This window comes from Crinia signifera, chromosome 3, assembly GCF_055691185.1.
Source record: "Crinia signifera chromosome 3, ASM5569118v1, whole genome shotgun sequence".
NCBI lineage: Eukaryota > Metazoa > Chordata > Amphibia > Anura > Myobatrachidae > Crinia > Crinia signifera.
In genome coordinates, this window is record NC_139219.1 from 152702023 (window position 1) to 152721779 (window position 19757).

The 19757-nt window shown below is 44.2% G+C and overlaps 1 protein-coding gene across 4 annotated transcripts; it reads right to left on the minus strand.

Annotated features, from left to right (window-relative positions):
- Positions 1-2097: 2097 nt before the first annotated feature.
- On the minus strand, positions 2098-19576 carry RNF25 (ring finger protein 25). Of its 4 annotated transcripts, none has more exons than XM_083176772.1 (11): positions 19437-19576; positions 17884-17984; positions 17667-17738; positions 17457-17550; positions 16764-16831; positions 16039-16108; positions 15882-15953; positions 8025-8123; positions 7495-7584; positions 4719-4853; positions 2098-2804 (listed from the first exon to the last, which is right to left on the minus strand). In XM_083176772.1, the coding sequence occupies exons 2-11, from the start codon at positions 17904-17906 to the stop codon at positions 2400-2402; spliced, it is 1128 nt and encodes a 375-aa protein (XP_083032898.1). In that variant the 5' UTR covers positions 17907-17984; positions 19437-19576; the 3' UTR covers positions 2098-2399. The 4 variants fall into 4 exon arrangements, with proteins under 4 accessions (XP_083032898.1, XP_083032900.1, XP_083032901.1 ...); XM_083176774.1 differs by having other exon boundaries at positions 17884-17987; positions 19437-19528; XM_083176775.1 differs by lacking the exon at positions 19437-19576 and adding an exon at positions 19363-19400.
- Between the last annotated feature and the right edge of the window lie 181 nt (positions 19577-19757).

A 19757-nucleotide genomic window follows, 5' to 3' on the forward strand; every position in this document is an offset into this window, starting at 1 on the left:
AAAACTCTGTCTGTGGCTTCCTACATTCCATTCCTCACATCATGCCAAGCCTGTCACATACAATATTGTCCTCATTGATATCACTCATCTCTTCCACTATTTAACTCGGTTGCTCCCTGCAATCTCCATTCCCCTCCTCAGATCATGTCACTGCCCATCACATGCAGACCTGTCCTCATTGGCATCACTAATCTTCTAATATACTCTCTGCAGCTGGAGACTCTGCTCCCCCATTATATAACTGTCTGCCGTTTCTTGCCACCTCCATTCCCCTACTCCAGGGGTGCTCAAACTATTTTGCACTGGGACCCTGGTCAGACAATAAAAATGATTACAGGACTCCAGCAAGTTACTACTGCATGGCCACCATATGTGTGGTCAGTGAAATGAAGTGACTGCTATTGTGACAAGGAGCTAGTGGTTAATGGGGGGGTGGAAAAGGATGACCATGGAGAGGGAAGCAGTGGGTGTTTACTTAATGAGTTATACCCTGTCCCCCCTCCACAGACACATTAGCCTGATGATCAGCAACATAGAGTCATGACCAGTGTTCCCTCTAAGCTGTGCGCATGTGCGCGCGCACACAACTCGCCGAGCATGCGCACAGACATTACAACAGAGTGCACAAAGCAGCGGTGGTCCCCTTTTTGCAGTTGTGGACTCAATTAATGTGTGTTTCACCCAGTAACTACATAATGTGCTGTGTTTTGAATGTTTAAATGTTTTGAATGTTTTATATAATTTTGAAGAAAAGATAACACAAATGCTGAATGTCGTTTTCCGTTATATATAGAAGTGACGCACAAAAATAAAAATTTCCTTCCAAAGTTGCACAGCCAAAATCTTTTACCGCACACAGCCTTCGTAAAATTAGAGGGAACATTGGTCATGACCCCATGCTGAGGTGGTTGGGACCCACAGCTTGAGAACTGCTGCCCTACTCAGATCATGTCAGCCGCAGCGCTGTCCTCATTAGCAATAGTCACTTATCTCCTGCTAGACCAGTGGTTCTCAACCTCGGTCCTCAGGATCCCCCAACAGTTCACATGTTCCAGGTCCCCCTGTAGGTGCACAGATTATTCACTGACACATTTTAAAAGATCCACAGGTGGGGCTAATTACTTCACTTGTTATTCTGTGTGGTGGAGATCTGTAAAACGTTAACGGTTGAGGGGTCCGGTGGGCCGAGGTTGGGAACCACTGTGCTAGACTCTCTGCTGCTGGGGACCCAGCTCCTCCCACTAATAGTGTGTACACATGGGGTGATACTGCTTCGGATGTTGCCGATATAGTGAACATTGGAAGCCATATCGTATGCTTTTTTAGGGCTTGCGAGCCCGATGTGCTGCCGATGCTCGCTCCCGTGTGAGCACAAATCGGCAGTGAAAGAGAGGGCAGCCAAGACTATATAGTCCAAATTGTCCCTCTGAATGCCGTGCGATGCGAGTCCCGATACGATCTGATCATATCGGGACTCGCATCTCACGGCATATCCTGCCGTGTGTACACCCCATAAGACTCCATCTGTGGCTTCTTGCTGCCTCCACAGATCATGTCGCTGCACATGTCACATGCAGCGCTGCCCTCATTAGCAAATCACTCATCTCATGCTAGACTCTCTGCTGCTGGGGTCCAACCTCCTCCCATTACAACGGTGTTTGGCTTCTTGCTGCCTCCATGCCCCTACTCGAATCAAGTACTGCCCTCATCAACAAAATTTCTCCTCTCCAGATATGGGCCATTATTCTGGTTCACTTTATAAGGCAAATTCACAAATGGACAAAACCATGTACACTGCAGTTGGGGCAGATGTAACATGGGCAGAGAGAATTAGATTTGTGTGAGTTATTTTGTTTCTGTGCAGGAAAAATACTGACTGCTTTATTATTACATGAGATATAGATCTCACTTTGAAGTAAAACCCCACCCAAATCTAACTCTCTCTGCACGTTACGTAGTAGTGCACATGGTTTTGTCCAATTGAGAAGGTATTTGCCCCTGCGAGGGAACCAGAATAAGGGCCATGTTCTCTGCTGCTGTGAGCAGTAAAGTAACCCCTACCAGGGCCACCGGAAAATGCAGGTGACTAATATGTCTAATAAGAACTGGCTTGGTCATGGAAGCATTGAAAGCAGAATATCAACATGAAGGGTTGTGATTAGCCAGTGACGCATTATGATTTTTAGTTTATTAGTAACGTATTTGATCACTCCAGGTGTAAGATGTGTGTCCCATCTGGCAGGTAAAAAAAGACATTCAGATGAATGTGACAAATATACCATTATATATTTTATTACAGTCCCTACAAACCCCACGAATCTCCATTCACTGCTCACATAATGATGGGCGTAGAAATTACTCAGCACCGTCCTCTTTATTCAGACAAGATGCAGTATGTGTTAAAGGGTATGCTGAGACTCCAATGAGTCATCTGTGCTGTCTCTATGTGGTGGCTGGACAGTTCCAGTGGTCCGACAGTGAAGTTGCTTCACCCTCCCTCTGGTGTGTGCCTGAGTGTCTCTAGAGGCAGCCTCCTCTCTCCACAGTCTACGAGTGTCCGACCTCCACCTGTTGTGGGCAGCCCATCCTCTGTTGTTCTGCCAGGGCTGGCCATCAGGGTGTTCATGATGGAAAGGTCTACTACCCATGCTCAGAGGTGTTTTCATACCAGGCCTATGTCCACCGCGGTGCTGCTTGGAGAAACTAAGAAGTGGAGGCGGTTCTACCCTTGCTACAGCAGCCGGAGCCGTTGGTTCAGCAAAGACTTGGTCTTCCTCTGCCAGCTGATGGTCACTGGTAGGTGTCTGGTCAATTGAAAAACAATAAACATCACACAATACATGTGCAGCTAGAACATATATAGTGGCAAATGAGGTGCAAGAAGCACATGGAAGGTGTGGATCACTTGTCATCTGTTACATACTCAGCGTAAAGTATGACAATGCGGGGCTGCACAGGCATTTAGTTGGCATAGCTGCAACAGCAAAAATAGGTGGCATCTCCAGAGGTGAGGATGCAGTACAGTCCAAAATTCAAATAGAACATCAACAATTACTGCCAGCATGCCAGTTTGGAATGACAAATGGTGGCAGTTGCTGTGCCTCCCCTATTTGAATTTTTAACTGCGCTGCAACCCTCCTGTGGAACCTACCCAGAGTGAAGGGGCATACACACGTAGATAAGTGTGCAAAGTGATTTTTCTAAGCTCTTTAGGGTAGGCGATTTCCTTGTGTCCAGATCGCCGTGGATTCCATCAGTAGCAAAGGGAAATTATAATCAACCTCTTCCCTTGGTTGCTGATCCATGATAACAACATCCCTAACTACAGGAGTGTGACACGTACACTATGGGGTAAAAGGTGGTTCTATTGAAAATGGGATGCTGCCCATAGCAACCAGATTCTACTTATTTACCACTTTTTTTGGTACTTGTGTATTATAGCGGCACCCCCGATGTACATCGTACGATGAACGTATCGTATCGCGTGCCATGTACCCGATGCGACGCAATTTTGACCCCCTATACGATTAAAAATCGTATAAGCACCCTAAATGCACCCCCACGCCACCTCCCCACTATAAACGTGAACCCGAAGCGTGGCGAGCGCAGCGAGCCCGCGAGGGGCGGCGGTACGCGTCCTACGACCTTTTCATACCCCCACTATCCATGTCGGCGTGGAGTTGAGAATAGAATAGTGTGGTACCGGTGTGGGGATGGTATGTGCACTGTTGCTGAAGATCGGGTACTTGTGTATTTTGGCAGCGCCCATCGCATCGCATACCATAAGGCATACGATGGTATGCGATGCGACGCGATATCGCGCAATATTGTACAATGCCATACAATTTTAAAATTGTATGACATTGTATATGGCATACAATGCCATACAATGCGATGCAATGCGATTAAACATTGTATAAGCACCCTAATGGGTGCTTACAATGTTAAATGCACCCCCACGCAACCCCCCCACTATAAACGTGAACCCGAAGCGTGGCGAGCGCAGCGAGCCCGCGAGGGGCGGCGGTACGCGTCCTACGACCTTTTCATACCCCCACTATCCATGTCGGCGTGGAGTTGAGAATAGATTAGTGTGGCAAACGCAGCGAGCCACCAAGCCCGAAGCATGGCGAGCCCCGCAAGGGGACGCGGATACCTGTGAAGCCCGCGAAGGGACGCGTTTACCTGTGAAGGTAACCGCGTCGCCTCGCTGCGCTCGCCACACTAATCTATTCTCAACTCCACGCCGACATGGATAGTGGGGGTATGAAAAGGTCGTATGACGCGTACCGCCGGCCCTCGCGGGCTCCACGCTTCGGGTTCACGTTTATAGTGGGGGGGGGGGGGGGGGGGGGGGGGGGGGGGCATGGGGGTGCATTTAACATTGTATGCACCCACTAGGGTGCTTATACAATGTTTAATCGCATCGCATCGTATGGCATTGTATGCCATGTACAATGGCATACAATTTGAAAATTGTATGCCATCGTACACTAACCAACGAAATCGCGTCTCATCGCATACCATCGCATGCGTTATGGTATACGATGCGATGGGCGCCGCCAAAATACACAAGTAATTCCAGGCTTGTCTTTGAGTAATTTCTGAAACCCTAATATTGTGCATCATCTTTCCTGCGCAATTCTAGACACTGCTGTACATAACGACAAGGCCTAATGTCCGATTACGTGACCTTATACTCCATGTATGAACCTTACCTCCTGGATGCTGATGAAAAAGCGATTTTTTTCCGCTTCAAGGTCAATAATTCCTCCATTTGCCAACTGTCTCTCATATACCTGGCGAAGTTCCTTTTCTCTCTGAAGTGTATGGACGTCTGGGACATACAACTCCTATGGGCAAAAACTCAGAATACAATCAGTCATGCCTAACGCTTCAGATTCTACTCTAACTGCAAGAATGAAACACAAGGCGCGGATAGCAGCTGGATAACAAGGTGATCTCTGGGAAACTGACATTTCTTACACTGTTCTTATTGCTGCAGCTACATACAGAGTATGGTCACAGAATATTCAACACTGAGCTGCAGACATCAGACCCAAAAAGGAAAATGTCATTTCATACTTGTCCATTGGTTGGCACTGGAACATGATGGAAGAGGCAATCTCAGTATAGGAGTTTTAGACCTCTATATACCCCAGCTGGGGTTGCAGCTGCATCTTGTAAATAAAAAATAAAAAAATGTTTTGGCAGCAGGCGCCACAAAAAGCCCTCTTCGAAACAGAGTTTCCAAGTACCATGACTAACTTGGCCAGTTTGTGCTTAAAGCATCCCCTGAACCCAATCTCATCATACCACCTGCAGAGGCAAGACCATTGAAGGAAAAACGTAAAAGAGGACCATTACCAGACATTTACCAACGGACTGTGGATCACTTGTCCCGAAGCAGAAATACCCCATTTGTGACCAGTGATTCCCAAACATTTTTGAATCACGGCGCCCTAAAGCATCAAGATTTTTTCACGGCATCCCCAGGCCAAATATTTATTATTGAGAAAGTGTCCACATATGTTATGATTGGCACAAGCTTTGGTTTTGCTTCTTATATTGATCATAAATCATTTTAATTGGCCACCAACCCAGGGCACCCCTGCAAGTGTCCTGATGCCTTCATACGTCTCTTCCACCTTGCTCTTGTTCCTTTACAAATCTACTAGAACTTCCACCACAATGCATGTCTGTACGTTGCACCCTAACCTTTCCAGTGCCACTTCTAATTCAACTTGAAGCATGCACTAAACACTTCCAACATGCATGACCATCTTCATTTTTGATGTAGGAGACTTCTTCTACACTTCACCCTTTGCTTCTGATTCACCTCCAACATTCCTAAAAGCTCCTTCAGTGTCTCTGCTAGTGACACAATCCCCTCCAATCACTGTAGCACTTTTCATTCTCAGACCTCTGTTGCTCTATTGTTACACCTCTTTTCTCAGTAAATTTATTACTCTCCTTTCAGGTGATGCCCAAATCTACCATGCATCCCCTAAGCTCTCCCCCTCCCCAATTATTCTGTGTTTGTAACTGTGACCTCTCCTCATGAATGTACTAATAGACTCCATGATGCTGCATTGCACTGAATAAAAGATAAGGTACTTGTTTCCTAGCACGGCGCCTGCGATTTTGATTGTATCCATCGGGTCCTAAAAAATCGCGTTGATCGCATCGCATGCAACCAAATCACATGCGATGCGATCGATGCAATATTTACATCGGAACCAATGTAAAATGGTCCCTGAGACCCGATTTTACATTGGGCCCAATGTTAAATGCCCCCCAGACCCCAATTTTCATTGTATACCCACCCTGATGGGTCAAATGCCCCCCCCCATTGTTAACGCCACCCCACGATGAACGCCAACCCGAAGCGTGGCGAGCGCAGCGAGCCCACAAGGAGCGGCGGTACACGTCCTCCGACCTTTTCATACCCCCACTATCCATGTCGGCGTGGAGTCGATTTTATATAGTGTTGGGAGCGCAGCGAGCCACCGAGTCTGAATCGTGGCGAGCGCAGCGAGCCCCGCGAGGTGACGCGCATTGCTTCACAGGTATACCATAAGGGTGGGTATACAATGAAAAAATCGGGTCCTTTGGCCCATTTAACATTGTTCCCTATGTAAAATCGCGTCCATCGCATCGGTCAGGCATGCGATGGACGCAATTTTTTAATTGTGGGGAAAAGGCTAAAAATAGCCCTGAAATCGCGTCGGTCCCATACCTTAAGTTAAGGTATGCGATCACCTGCGGCGGGCGCCGTGCTAGGAAACAAGTACCAAAGATAACCCTGACTCATCATGCAAGTTCATGCACCACATACCTTGTGCTACATAAAGTTTAATGTGAATGTTCTTATCTCTGGCAGCTTTAGGGATACCAGTATAGTAATTGGGCTATAGCCTCTGCCTGCAGTAAGGGTGGAGCTACAGATTTGTATGGAGGTCCTCACCTCTGGCTGCTCTTGGGGTGGAGCTAAAGCTTAATAATGGGGCCCTTACCTCCCGTTTCTGTGAAATGGTGCTACAGCTTAATATGGTGGTCCTTACTTCTGTCTGCTGTAGGTGAGGATCTACAGCTTAATATGAGGTGTCTTTTCCTCTGGTTACTTGGGTATAGCTTAATATGGGGATTTCTTACCTCTGGCTGCTGTGGGGGTGGAGATGCAGCATAATATGTGGGCCCTTACCTCAAGTTGCAGTGGTGGTAGGGCTATAGCTTAATATGGGAATTCCTACTACTGGCTGCAGGTGGGGGCTGCAGCTTAATATAGAGATCCCTACGTATGGCTGCTATGGGGGTGGGGCTACAGCTTAATATGGAGATTCCTACCACTGGCTGCTATGGGGGTGAGGTTACAGCTTAATATGGTGATCTCTACCTCTGGCTTCTATGGGAGGGGCGCGACAGCTTAATATGGTGATCTCTACCTCTGGCTACTATGGGAGGGGGGTGACAGCTTAACATGGGGATCTCTACCTCTGCCTGCTGTGGGGGTAATGCTTCTTGCAGCTTGCTGAAGTCATAGGTCAAAGTCTCGCGGCAAACAGGACATATGATGATGGATTCCTAAAAAACACCAAAGATCAGAGTAGAGTAAAGCATGTCAGGGAGGGACCTATACCTTACACACCTCTAAGAATAGAACAATGTACGCAATCACTATAATGCACAGACTTTTCTTAACATTTAAAAAATAAAAGTTAGTACAGAACTTCATGAACATAAAGGCAGCAATCTGTACAGGATTGTACACCTTGGTGCCATATATGCACTGCTATCCAGTTGATAGATGTACAGTAAATACTGGCTGCTTTATTTTTACACTGCAATATACTGTAGATATCAGTTTGAAGTACAAACCCCACCCAAATCTAACTCTCTCTGCACATGTTACATCAGTCCCATCTACAGTGCAGGTGGTTTGTCCATTAGAGAGTGATTGTGCCTTTCCGAGCGAAAAACGCATTCATGTACTAGATGACCTCTAGTTTCTGTATGTTACTTACCTTTCCCAGGCTGTTGTCTCGGCAGTGCTTGATGTATCGACCCAAGCAATGTGAATGAAAGTGATGAAAACACGTAGTCTTTGTGAGCGAATCTTCTTCCTAAGGGACATGAATAGATCATAATCCTGTACAACAATGTCTGACATTCAACCAAGCATACACAGATTACCATTCATGCCTTCAAAAAGCGTCCAGTAATTCAACAATCCACAGCGAACCACATAATGCGTACCTCGCAACATGACCCATTTCAGGAGCGACAGAATGCTCTGTTCCTCGACTCTCCTCAACTGTGATAGGATGACACCTTTGAAATAAGATTGTTCATAAAATTGTATCCCTACTTACACTAATGCCAGTGGAATTTCAGGACCCTGTGGCTACAGAATCAACAGAGCATTAGAGATAAAGTACAAGCCAATCAGCTGCTAATTGTTATTTCTCAAACACGACCTGAAATATGGCTGGTACTTTCTCTCTCTCGTAACCATGCTTTACTTTATCAATTGTTGTATTTAACGCTATATACAGAAGGGATTAAAATTTCACACATTTATTGCAAAAGGTGGCATCCTTTCACAGTACCATGCTTGAAGTCACTGAGCTCTTCAGAAGACCCATTTTGCATCACAAATATTTGCAAATGGAGACTGCGTGGTTAGGTGCTCGATTTTATACACCAGCAGCAACGGGCCCAATTGAAATACCAGAATTTACAAGTGTGGCCAAATACAGAAAATGCAGATAGAGATATTGCAGTGGTTCTCAAACTGTGTGCCTGGGCACCCTGGGGTGCCTCCCGACACTTGCAGGTGTGCCGTGGCCTAGGATCAATTCATATTATTTATGGGCAATGTAACAGGCAAAACCAGTGCTGGTGGCTGTCAATCATAACATATGTTGATAAACAGAAGCAAATCCTGTCCCTCACCAGATAACTGTGATATATAAACACAATGTACCTACATTTTATATTCGTTACTGAACTTCTCAATAAGAAACATTTGGCCCATGGGTGCCTTGAAAACATTTTGATGCTCTAGGGTGCCATGATTCAAAAACATTTGGGAATCACTGAGCTAGTTGGATGATTATTTAAAGGAGATGGTTGAAATATATAACCCATACCCAAAATGTCTGCACCAATCCCGCAGTATGCTTATTGTGCTCTATACTTTAAGTCATCAACTATCTGTTTTTTTAACTTCATGCAATTCTAATGACTTTGTTCAATGTACCATGTTTTTGATGCATTTTAAGCAACTTTGAGTCCTAAAGGAGAAAAGTGCTATATAAATAAAAAGTATTATCATTAAAGGTGGGCAGGAATGAGAGGAGTTGCCAAAGCTTACTCCTCCTGATATAGAGGCAATTTTGTGAACTTTTGAACATACTGATGTTAGTTTAAAATGCCCAGTGGAGGAGTGGGCTGCCAGATTAGCTCCAGGTCTTACAGGAGAGCCGTAGAGAGTATATGTTGAATTGACAATGTCTGATGCCAGCTTCTATCATCTATTGAAAAATGAGCCTCCTATGGTTCAATTTGCAAAGCTAGCTTGATTGAGTAAAGCCGGATGCAGCCAGATAAAAATTGAGCATGGCATGTGCTGGAAATGGTTGCTCTAGATAATGCTATATGGGTATTAAGACAATGGGTACTACAGGTTGATCCTAGCACCTTTGAGGAGTTGGTGATGGTTACCTGACCTTTTGGGAAACTGAATAAAGCGAAGCAATGGTTCCTGTGGTCAAACCCAATAATGCACTTCCAGCTGTGTACTTTGAGTGCAGCAAGTCTGGCCATATACTGTATGTAGAGACTGTGAGCCGATGGATTACCGTACAGGGAAAGCCATCCAACCGGTGGTCAGCATGGCTGCTGAAAGCACTATTTTGTCTAATTGTACAAACTGAAGGCCGGAAGATCTGGGCCTTACTTGATACTGGCAGTGCACAGACCAGCATTTATGCCAACTTGGATCCTCCTGGGGTTACCCCCCCTGTAAAGGTGCTATGCATACATGGGAATATAGAGGAATGCCCACAAGCACATGTTGATAAAAAGGCAACAAGTGAAAGTGGTAGCTACAATAACCGCCAGGAATAGGCCTCACCAATGGAAATGACCAGTGTTTTTGGGGTGTATTTGTAATAATACTGGGCTTTCCCATGGGTACGTGGGTGGCTGATATCTGCCGGGATGGGCGGCTGACATCACAGGACGTCAGCTGCCCACCCCATCCATGTGCAAGCAAATAATAGTCAGTTTTATTTGCGAAGGCCGGAGAAATTATTTCATGTCGGGGACCATTGAATGATTTCTCCTGCAGTGGATGTGTTTTTGTTACACATCCCCTTGCATGTTACCAAGGGGAATCAGCGGCGACGGAGGGGCGGACATATGGATGGACGGCATCTCAGGCCAACCTGAATCAGGCCCAAAGTTCTGTAACAGAAAAGTAATCCTTATCCAGTGAGCAGCAGGGGACAAGGAGACTGAGGCACATTGGTCTCCCATTGGTTAAAGAGCACTTTGAGCGGGAACAAAAGAAGGATGGAAATTTGATAAATGCCTTTGAAAATGTTGTAGAGGTAAATTGTAAGGTGATTACTGCTTTACCATCAGAAAAGTTACCATATTTTGCTTTGAAAAATGTTTTATTGTACTGTGTTTCTTATTTGCAGGGTAAATGGGTAGAGCACTTGTTGGTTCACAGGAAACACAGGCAGATGATAATGAGGATGACTCATCTGTTGGGTGGACATTTAGGAGAAGAGAAAACGCTACAGCATATGCAGTTAAAGGTTTTTTGGCCTGGCATTCATGCTAAATAAAAAAATATTGTCAAAAAAATGTCCAGTGTGTCAGAGCACCCCAACAGCATTTAGATCGCCCTTGGTTCCCCTACCAGTCATCTACGTGCCCTTTGAGTGAATTGGGATGGATATGATAGGACCAGTGAAAAAATATGCTTGTGGGCATCAGTAAATATTAGTAGTGGTTGACTATGCCACTAGATATTTAGAAGCCATACCACTACATAATATGAAGTCTATCAGTATTGCCCAAGCATTGCTATTTCAATGGACCCATTGGGAATACTAAAAGGTAGCCCTTTTGTCACAAAAATAATGAAAGAACTTTGTGTGTGATAGGTGGGTAGATCACATTACTATGGGTTAGTGGAACCTTCTAACCTTAAACAAATGATGAAAAGGGCAGTTAATCAGGAAACGTGTGATTGGGACTAGCTTCTACCATAACTGATGTTTGCAGTTTGAAAGGTACCCCAAGCCTCTACGGGGTTCAGCTTCGAACTTCTATGTGGTAGACAACCCTGACATTTTGTAGATCTGGTAAATAAAGGGTGGGAGCAGCAATAACCACATGACTAACATCATTCAGTCTGTGACTCAATGTCTGAACGAGAACATGAACAGGGCTCAGCAGTGGCAAAACTGGGGTTATGACATTATTGCAGTTAAACAGGTCCTTCAAACCAGGAGATAAAGGTATTGATTCCAATGCTAACCACTGAGAGTAATAGGGCGTACACAGGGTTCAATTTTGTCCATTTTTCTATTAAATTTTGCAAGCAAAATCGGACAGAAATCAAACTTACCGAATAAAAAAAATCGAAATCAAATTAAAAAAAAAAAATGGACTGTGCAGGACAGACTTTATAAATACAGATTTATCTAGTCTAAACCAAATGTGTACATGGTGCCATGCAATTTGAACACGATTCAATCGGGATTGAATAGAAATTACATTGCCCCGTGTGTACACCCCTTAAGATGTATGCCACACTTTTTAAAATCAACTCCACGCCGACGTGGACATTGGGGGTATGAACAGGTCAGGAGGATGCGTAAAACGTCCGCTCGCCACGCTTCGGGCTGGAGTGGATAGTGGGGGTTTGAAAATGGCTCCTTTATTGTGCATAGGATGTACTTGCGCCCGCATACCCCCTTTGAGCATGAGGCGCACGTGCTAATAATTACTGAGACGCAGGAGCGTCTGAGACGCACCTGCGTCTCAGACAGCTGGAGAGCCTCTCCGCCGGCGCCCGCATGATCCCCTCTCCGCTGGCATCTGGCGGTTACCGGCACTGTGTGAGAGGCGCTCACTAGGCTTGGCATGGACGGTGGGGACAGAGCCGGGATGCTGTGGAGTCATGCTAGGCAGCCATTGGACTACGCTGACAGCGTAGCTTAGCTTACGCCTGCGTATGTATGCTAATTGGGCGCCTGGCTAATACACAAGTACCCAACCCTCTTTAGTGGCCATGAAATAAACAGATTGCTAGGTTCTTATGGAAGTCACTTTGAGTCCAAACCAGAAACATGAAGTCATAGACAGCAGCACAGTGCCAGGATGTGTTTTCGGCCATCCCGGGGAAAAAAAATTAAATCATACAACATAATATTATTACTCCACCCTGGTTGGTGTTAATACAGGGCCATACTGCATACCTGAGGCAAAAAGGGCAGCAGAAAAATGGGAGGTCTAGGAGTTCCTGCATCTAGGGGTCACCGGAGGCGTTAACCAGTGAATGCAATAATCCCATTGCCTTGGTGCACAAGCCTTCGGGAGCCTTAACATGCTTTAATGATTTCCAAAGGTTAAATAAAGGTTCTCAGTTTGACTCCTACCCTATGCACATAATTTATGAGTTAGTTCAGCGGTTCTCAAACTGTGGGTCCTGACCCCAAAGTGGATCCTGACCTTCTCAGCATGGGGTCGCGACTCCATGTTGCTGACCATCAGGATGATGATTTCTCTAATCTCAGTCATTGATTCAAATAGTCTGACAAATCTATTGAATTGTCTGTTATTTCAGACTCCTCACATAATTTTGTGCCTCCACAATGCTGCCATGTATGTGCTGTCTGAGGACTACACGTAATGTGATGATATTCTGCAGTAACTTGCTGGGGTCCTGTAATTATTTTTATTGTCTGATGGGGTCCCAGAGCAAAATAGTTTGAGGACACCTGAGTTAGTTGAAAATTTAGCAAAAAGTCAGTATTTCACTACTCGTCTTAACAAAAGGGTACTGGCAAATTCCTTTGACTGAAGCTGCCAAGACAGCCCTTTCCGCCCCAGAGGGTCTTTTTTAATGTAAAGTACTGCCCCGTTTGGTTTGCACGGGATCCCCGTTACTTTCCAAAGGGCTATGAACAAGTTGCTACAGCCTCATAGAGAATATGCCACAGCATTTTTAGATAATATTGTCATTTTTAGTTCTGACTGGGAGTCACACCTTCTGAAGGTGGAGGCAGTGTTAGTTTCTACAGGTACATGGTTTTAGAGTCAACCCAGAGAGGTGTGCCACCAGAATTGTGTAAGCAAAGTATTATCGCATATTCATTTATGATTTTGCCAATAGAGCAGCACTTCTGACCGAGTGTCTGAAGAATCAGAGGCTGCATGGCAGGATTTAAGGCATCCTGTAATGCCACGAGGAGGATTTAGGGGTAACTCCCGATAGGCTGGCTCTCAATTTAGATATATTGGTAAGTGCTGTTATCATGTAGTCTTACAGTAGGCATTTACATGGCCCCGAATGGGTGCTGTTATCACACAGTTTAGGGACCTCCAGTATCAGAAGTCTTGCCAAGGCCTGAAAGCTTATCATATTTTTTGCAAAGATCTCTGAATTAACTTCTATTATGTTGGTTTTTCAAATCTTATTAATAATGGCCTTTGGTGTGTGGGGTTAACTCCCCTTCCCATTTACCACCTGATTATTACTAATTTGATTGAGCAGCTTTCACACTGTTTTTAGGATCTAAGGTATGCTTTGTGTGCAGAGTTTTACAGGCTCCTGATTTCAAGAAGCATTTATATTGCATACAGATGCATCTGGGACAGAGGCAGCCCTTTCTGAAGAGGTCTACCTTAGCTGAAAATTGCTGCCCAGAGAACGCAAATACCCTACTGTGGAAAAGGAGTGCTTAGCAAATAAATGCATAGTAGAATTGCTAAAATATTATTTGCTGTGGTGAGAATTTCAGCTAATCACAGACCATGCACCCTTCAAATGGATGCACATGGTAAGCAAATGCTTATGTGACTCATCGATTTGTTTAGCCCTACAGCCTTTTAAGTTTTCAGCATCATTCCAGGAAACAACACTTGTTTGCAGATGCCATTTCCAGAAAGTTTCTGGTTCCCGATCATCTTCTCAACCCTGTGGCGAAGCTATGGGGAAAAAAAGAAGATGAGGGTGAAGAAGGGGACCTCAGAGTATAGTGAAGGGTGTGTTCCCAGGTGGATGGCACAAATAGAGATAGGAAAGGCAGATAGCTTGCCTGAAAATGCTTAGCATTACCAAGGTGGTTGAAGCTAAGGGGGAAGGAGTTTTGCAGGGATAACCGTATTTCCCTGGTTTAAAAGCCGTTAAATATGGATCCAGCCCAGGTGTTTGAGGTCAGAAATCAACTGCATCCAAGTTGATTAGTAGCATTAAGAGAAGTGCAAATCAAAATGTTGTGTGACTATCCTATGCCTTCAAAACAGCATCAATTCTAGGTACACCTTCAAAGTTAGGGACTTTGTAGGATTATAGTAAGGTGTATGAAAAACCAATCATACCAAACCGGCGATAATCATTTTCATATTTAGGTTGAAACAGAAACAGCTGTATAGAAGGCTTAAAACTGGGTGAGGAACAGCTAAACTGCTAAAAAGATGAGGTTGTGGAAGACCGATTCAAGTCACAGAGCATATACCATGGCAAGACTGAGTGCAGCAGCAAGACACAAGGCAGTGTGCCAAGGAAATCATCAGATTAAAGACATTATGCTTACTTCCCTTCAAAATAGGAAGATGTCCAGCAGTGCCATGAGATCAGAACTGGCTTGAACTACTGGGACCCAGCTACCCCCAACTATTGTTTGGAGATGTGGAACCCCTACCTTCAGAACAGCATCAATTCTTCTAGGTACACATGCAGAAAGGGTGGTCATGCCAAATATTGATTCGATTTAGATTTCTCTTGTGTTCATTCACTTTGCATTTTGTTAATGTTTAAAGTCTCATTGTAAAATAATTGTCTTATTACATACTTTGCTAGAACGGTTACAAAATATTGCATATAGCTGGCTTTGTTTATTCCAGGTGGATTTATTAGAAGTACTTTCATAGCTGGTATGCAATTTGTAGCACCTGTGAGAATTTTTTGTATGAGTTACAAATCCAGCCAGGTCTCTAAACCAGCAAATCCACACAAACATGACAAGCTCCAACCCAGGAAATGCTCACTAAGCCAATGTGGACCTGGGAGGTGGTGAGAGCTTAAAAGAAAGGGGGAATGGGGAGAAGAGGTGGGGAAATGTGTCAGGTTGGAGGCAAAGAGTGGTGCAGAAAAGGAGGTAAGGAGAAGCGTTAGATAAAGAGAAAAAGTTCAAGAGAATGTGCCCAGGGAGTGAGAGTGAAGAGAAAGCGTCTGGTGGTGAAGATGGAGAGCGGTAACAGTAAACCATAAATAAAGGAAACCCAGGAGATAGAGATATAGAGATATATATATACACACATACACACACACGATTGAGGTAGGGAGGCGGCACTCACCAGACTTTTTTTCAGTATAAAACACAGCCTTTATTGTTCCATATAAAGGCTGTGTTTTAGACTGAAAAAAAGTCTGGCGAGTGCCGCCTCCCTACCTCAATCGTCTGCATAGGTGCTTTGCATCACAGGATGGCTACCCCAGCAATTACTGGACTATAACAAAGAGAGTGCCGGGCCTCTGTCATATATATATATATATATATATATATATACACACACACACACACACACACACACAGTATATCCATTTACAGCCAAGCAGAGATGACAACCTTTACCTGAAATTCATACATGCAGATGACACAGTGACCACGAGGAATATTGCTGGATGTCAGCATCTCCTTCCCTTTCTATAAAGACATAAAACATTTCTTGTATATATACTGCAAACCGGCCCTCAATAAACAGACACGCACCACACATAGGGAGACTCACCTCAATGAGCTGATACAGAACAGGGCATCCCACAGACTCTGCAGCAGTCATGTGTAATGTACTGATGATACTACAAGAGAAAAACAGCACAGCATTAGGTATTATGAGAGAAAGCTCTAGCATCCCATAAGTGAGTGACCGAGAGTGTGTGTGTGTACACTGGGTAAGGTTCTACAAGAGAGATAACTCTGCATATGGTACTACGAGAGAGCCATGTGTATGGTATGAGAGAGAAAGACAACCCTGCATACAGTACTAAGAAAGAGAGCACTGCATATTGTATTATGAGCGTGAAACAGACTTGTGTAACGTACTACAAAAGAAAGCCTTGCATATGATACAATGAGAGAGATACAGCCCTGCATATTGGAGAGAGGGAGAGGAGAGAGATCGATCTGTATGGTACTATGAAAAAGACAGCCCTGTGTTTGCTACTACAAGAGAGGAACAGCCACACAAAGGGTATTATGAAAGAGAGAGTCCTGCATATAGTACTATATATGGTACTATGAGAAACAGAGCTCGCCCTGTATACGGTACCATGAGATCGTTAGCACTGTGGAGCAAGAGTTAGCTTGATTGACAGGCAGAGGCATTCGCAGGGAGGACCCCCCCCAGGCCGCCCTGATTTCCCTTGCGCTCCCCTGGCAGTTCTTCGGGAGGGCTCACATGTGATTTGACACGTAATGGGCCATCTTTACATGCAATAAAATCTCTAGTATTACCTCTGAATTTGCTCATCACACAGACCGCGAGGGTTGCTCACACTGATCTCAGGTGGTTCTTCAGGATACTACAGAATAGACAATAGATCAAAGCAAGTCATGGAACAGAGAGCAAATTGAATGAGCCAATCAGAGAGAAAAGACAAACCGGGATCAATACATAACTGGAATAAAGGGTATATTTGCTCTATAAAAAGCAGGAGGGAGGACAGATAGAGACAAGAGTAATACTGTATATACACATTTTTTCATAAATGACATGGAAGAGTAATAGACTCGAAACTCATACAGATCGCATACAGGGTAAAAGTAACAGAACTGGGCCGATAAGACATAAGGATCACATGCAGGGGAATATTAACATAGAACCAGGCCTATAAAATACAGTGACCACATACATGGAAGAGCATCAGAGTCGGGCCTATAAGACAAAGGGCACACATACAGGCAAAAGTAACAGAACTGGTCCTATAAGACAAAGGTGTACAGGGAAAAGCGACATAGAAATGGGCCCAGAAGCCATTCGGAATAAATTCAGGGGAGAAGCAACATAGAAACTAGGCCATAAGTCATAGGGAACACATACATGGGCAGAGCAACATAGGTCAGGGTCTATAAGACATGCAGACGAAGAGTAACATAGCACCGGAAAAAACTATGGAAAAAATATAAAAAGAAGATCTATAAAGTTACCTGTGATGGGAGGGATAGCTGTAGGGTTAGACGCACATACTGAGTCTCCAGGTCATCACCAGTTGCAGGATGTAAAGTGATTCTCAGCACCAACCTAGTAATACCAGTTATTACCTTAATTTTTCTGTTACACATATGTGGGACTAAAGTTAGATACAGAACTAGTGGCTTAGTAATCAGTATGAAAACGTCTGGAACCACATTTCTTACCCATCTTCCTGAGACACCTCCAGCTCCTCCATATAAATGGACTGTAGGACCTGCAGCTCCTGTAACACAGACCTAAGGAAAAAATAAGAAATGCAATAAGCTCAGCATCTGTCATATACACAGAACCCCCCTCCCCACACACACACAAACAAAATATACTGTACATACAGAGGGATAACAGTGTTAGACTAATGTTATCACCTCCACTGGCTCTTACCCGGTTTCCTCTTCCTCCGCCATGATGTTCCCGGAAATAGCTGGCAGCTCAGTTAGAATGGCATTTTTTTCCGACTTGGTTGCCAGGTGACAGAATCAAAGCTGCTGACGGACACAAAGTAGGAGTATTTACTGGCCCAGTACTCCAGGTATTAATGTTATACTATACTGTTTTAAAGTATGCCGTTATCCCAGCCCTGTAGCAGTATATGGCCATTATTACCAATAGTATATGAAATTCTATCTGAAAACTCCCATCTTAGTAAATTTCCCTAGTCTCTTCAGGGAGATTTCTATTTCAGGGAGTCTCCTTTAGAACGCAGGAGGGTAGGGAACTATGATTTTTATAAAGAGAGAACATAATAGATCTGAGTAGACAGAAGTGCATAGGACACTGGCTAAATATATAGAACAGAGTCATAAGTGTATAAAGGGTAAACTTTAAATATATAGGGTACACATGTTTTGTTTATGCTGGACTGGTGAACTGATGGTACATACTGGATATAGTATATATCATGATGGATAGAGACACATATACAGGGTATAACGTTTTAGAGAGTATATACAGGAAATATAGGACACATTTGAGGTATACAGCAAACATATTGGATAGGAATGTGTATATAATTAGCAGGAAACCCAAATCACACAAACAGAGCAGATGGTCTAGACCAGGTATGTCCAAACTATGGCCCTCCAGCTATTGTGAAACTACAAGTCCCATCATTCATTGCCACAGTTTTGCTATTAGGGAATGCTAAAACTATAGCAAGGCATGCTGGGATGTGTAACTTCACAACAGCTGGAGGGAATAAAGATTGTAAGGTCCACTGTGGCAGGGACTGATGTGAATGTTCAATTTTTTTCTGTAAAGCGCTGTGTAATGCCTGTGCTATATAAATAACTGGTAAAAAAATAAAATATATATAAGATATACAGGAGATTATAACAGATGTTACATATGGGGACACAGTGTTAATGTTGGACATATAGGGGTGTAGTGGGTACATATAGGACATGTGGTAGGGAGTATAGATTGTAAGCTCCTCTGGGGCAGGGACTGATGATGTTAATTAAATGTGGTATACAGGCCTGGGTACATGTGTACAACATATAAAAACATAGCAGTTACATCCTGTATGCACTGTACAGGGTACATATATTACAGATGTGGTTATAAAAGCTACATACAGTATATACACACAGGACACAGTGAGAGAAGTGGGTACATATAGAACATCTATGGGTAGACAATACAAAGGGGGAAATGAGGGTAACATGCAGGGCAGATAGGGGAGTAATGGGTACATACAAAACAAAAGGGTATACAGAGCACATATAGGGGTTACATTTTGGATAGATAAGGGTGTTGTGGGTACATGTGTAACGTATAGGGTACACAGGAGCGTGAGTAGCCAGAACATTTTGACATTTTGAGGACTAGTGGGTACATGTATGATGTATACACATAGCAGACCGGTAGATGACAGCACCCCGGCGGTGATGACGCCGTATGTCCTTCTCTGATATCATAATGACGATAGTACTCACATTAATTAAGCAACTATTGATGACATCACTCAGCACCGGCATCCTCTATAAACTTTTCCGCTCAGGACCCCGGATATGACGTTACCTTTCACACGGATCAGCTGACTGAAACATGACTGTCCCTACCAATCAGCGCAACGTATCCTTCCACGTGACATTAGTCACGACCAGTGAGCAGTCTGTCTCAGCCTCTCACTCTCAATGTGACTGTAGTGCAGTGTGAGCGTTGGCACTCAGACAGATTGAGTACATTTAGTGTGAGCTGCAACTCTTAAGTGTGAACAGTATCAGCCCATCATTGTGAGTGAGTAGCATACCTCA

Excerpts from the sequence above, each read along its gene's own strand:
- RNF25 (XM_083176772.1), bottom strand. The coding sequence starts at position 17,906 with ATGGCGGAGGAAGAGGAAACCGG. Across the intron at positions 17,739-17,883 it reads GCGGAGGAAGAGGAAACCGG|GTCTGTGTTACAGGAGCTGC; the intron begins GTAAGAGCCAGT and ends TTTTTTCCTTAG. Across the intron at positions 16,109-16,763 it reads TGTGATGAGCAAATTCAGAG|TATCATCAGTACATTACACA; the intron begins GTAATACTAGAG and ends TTTCTCTTGTAG.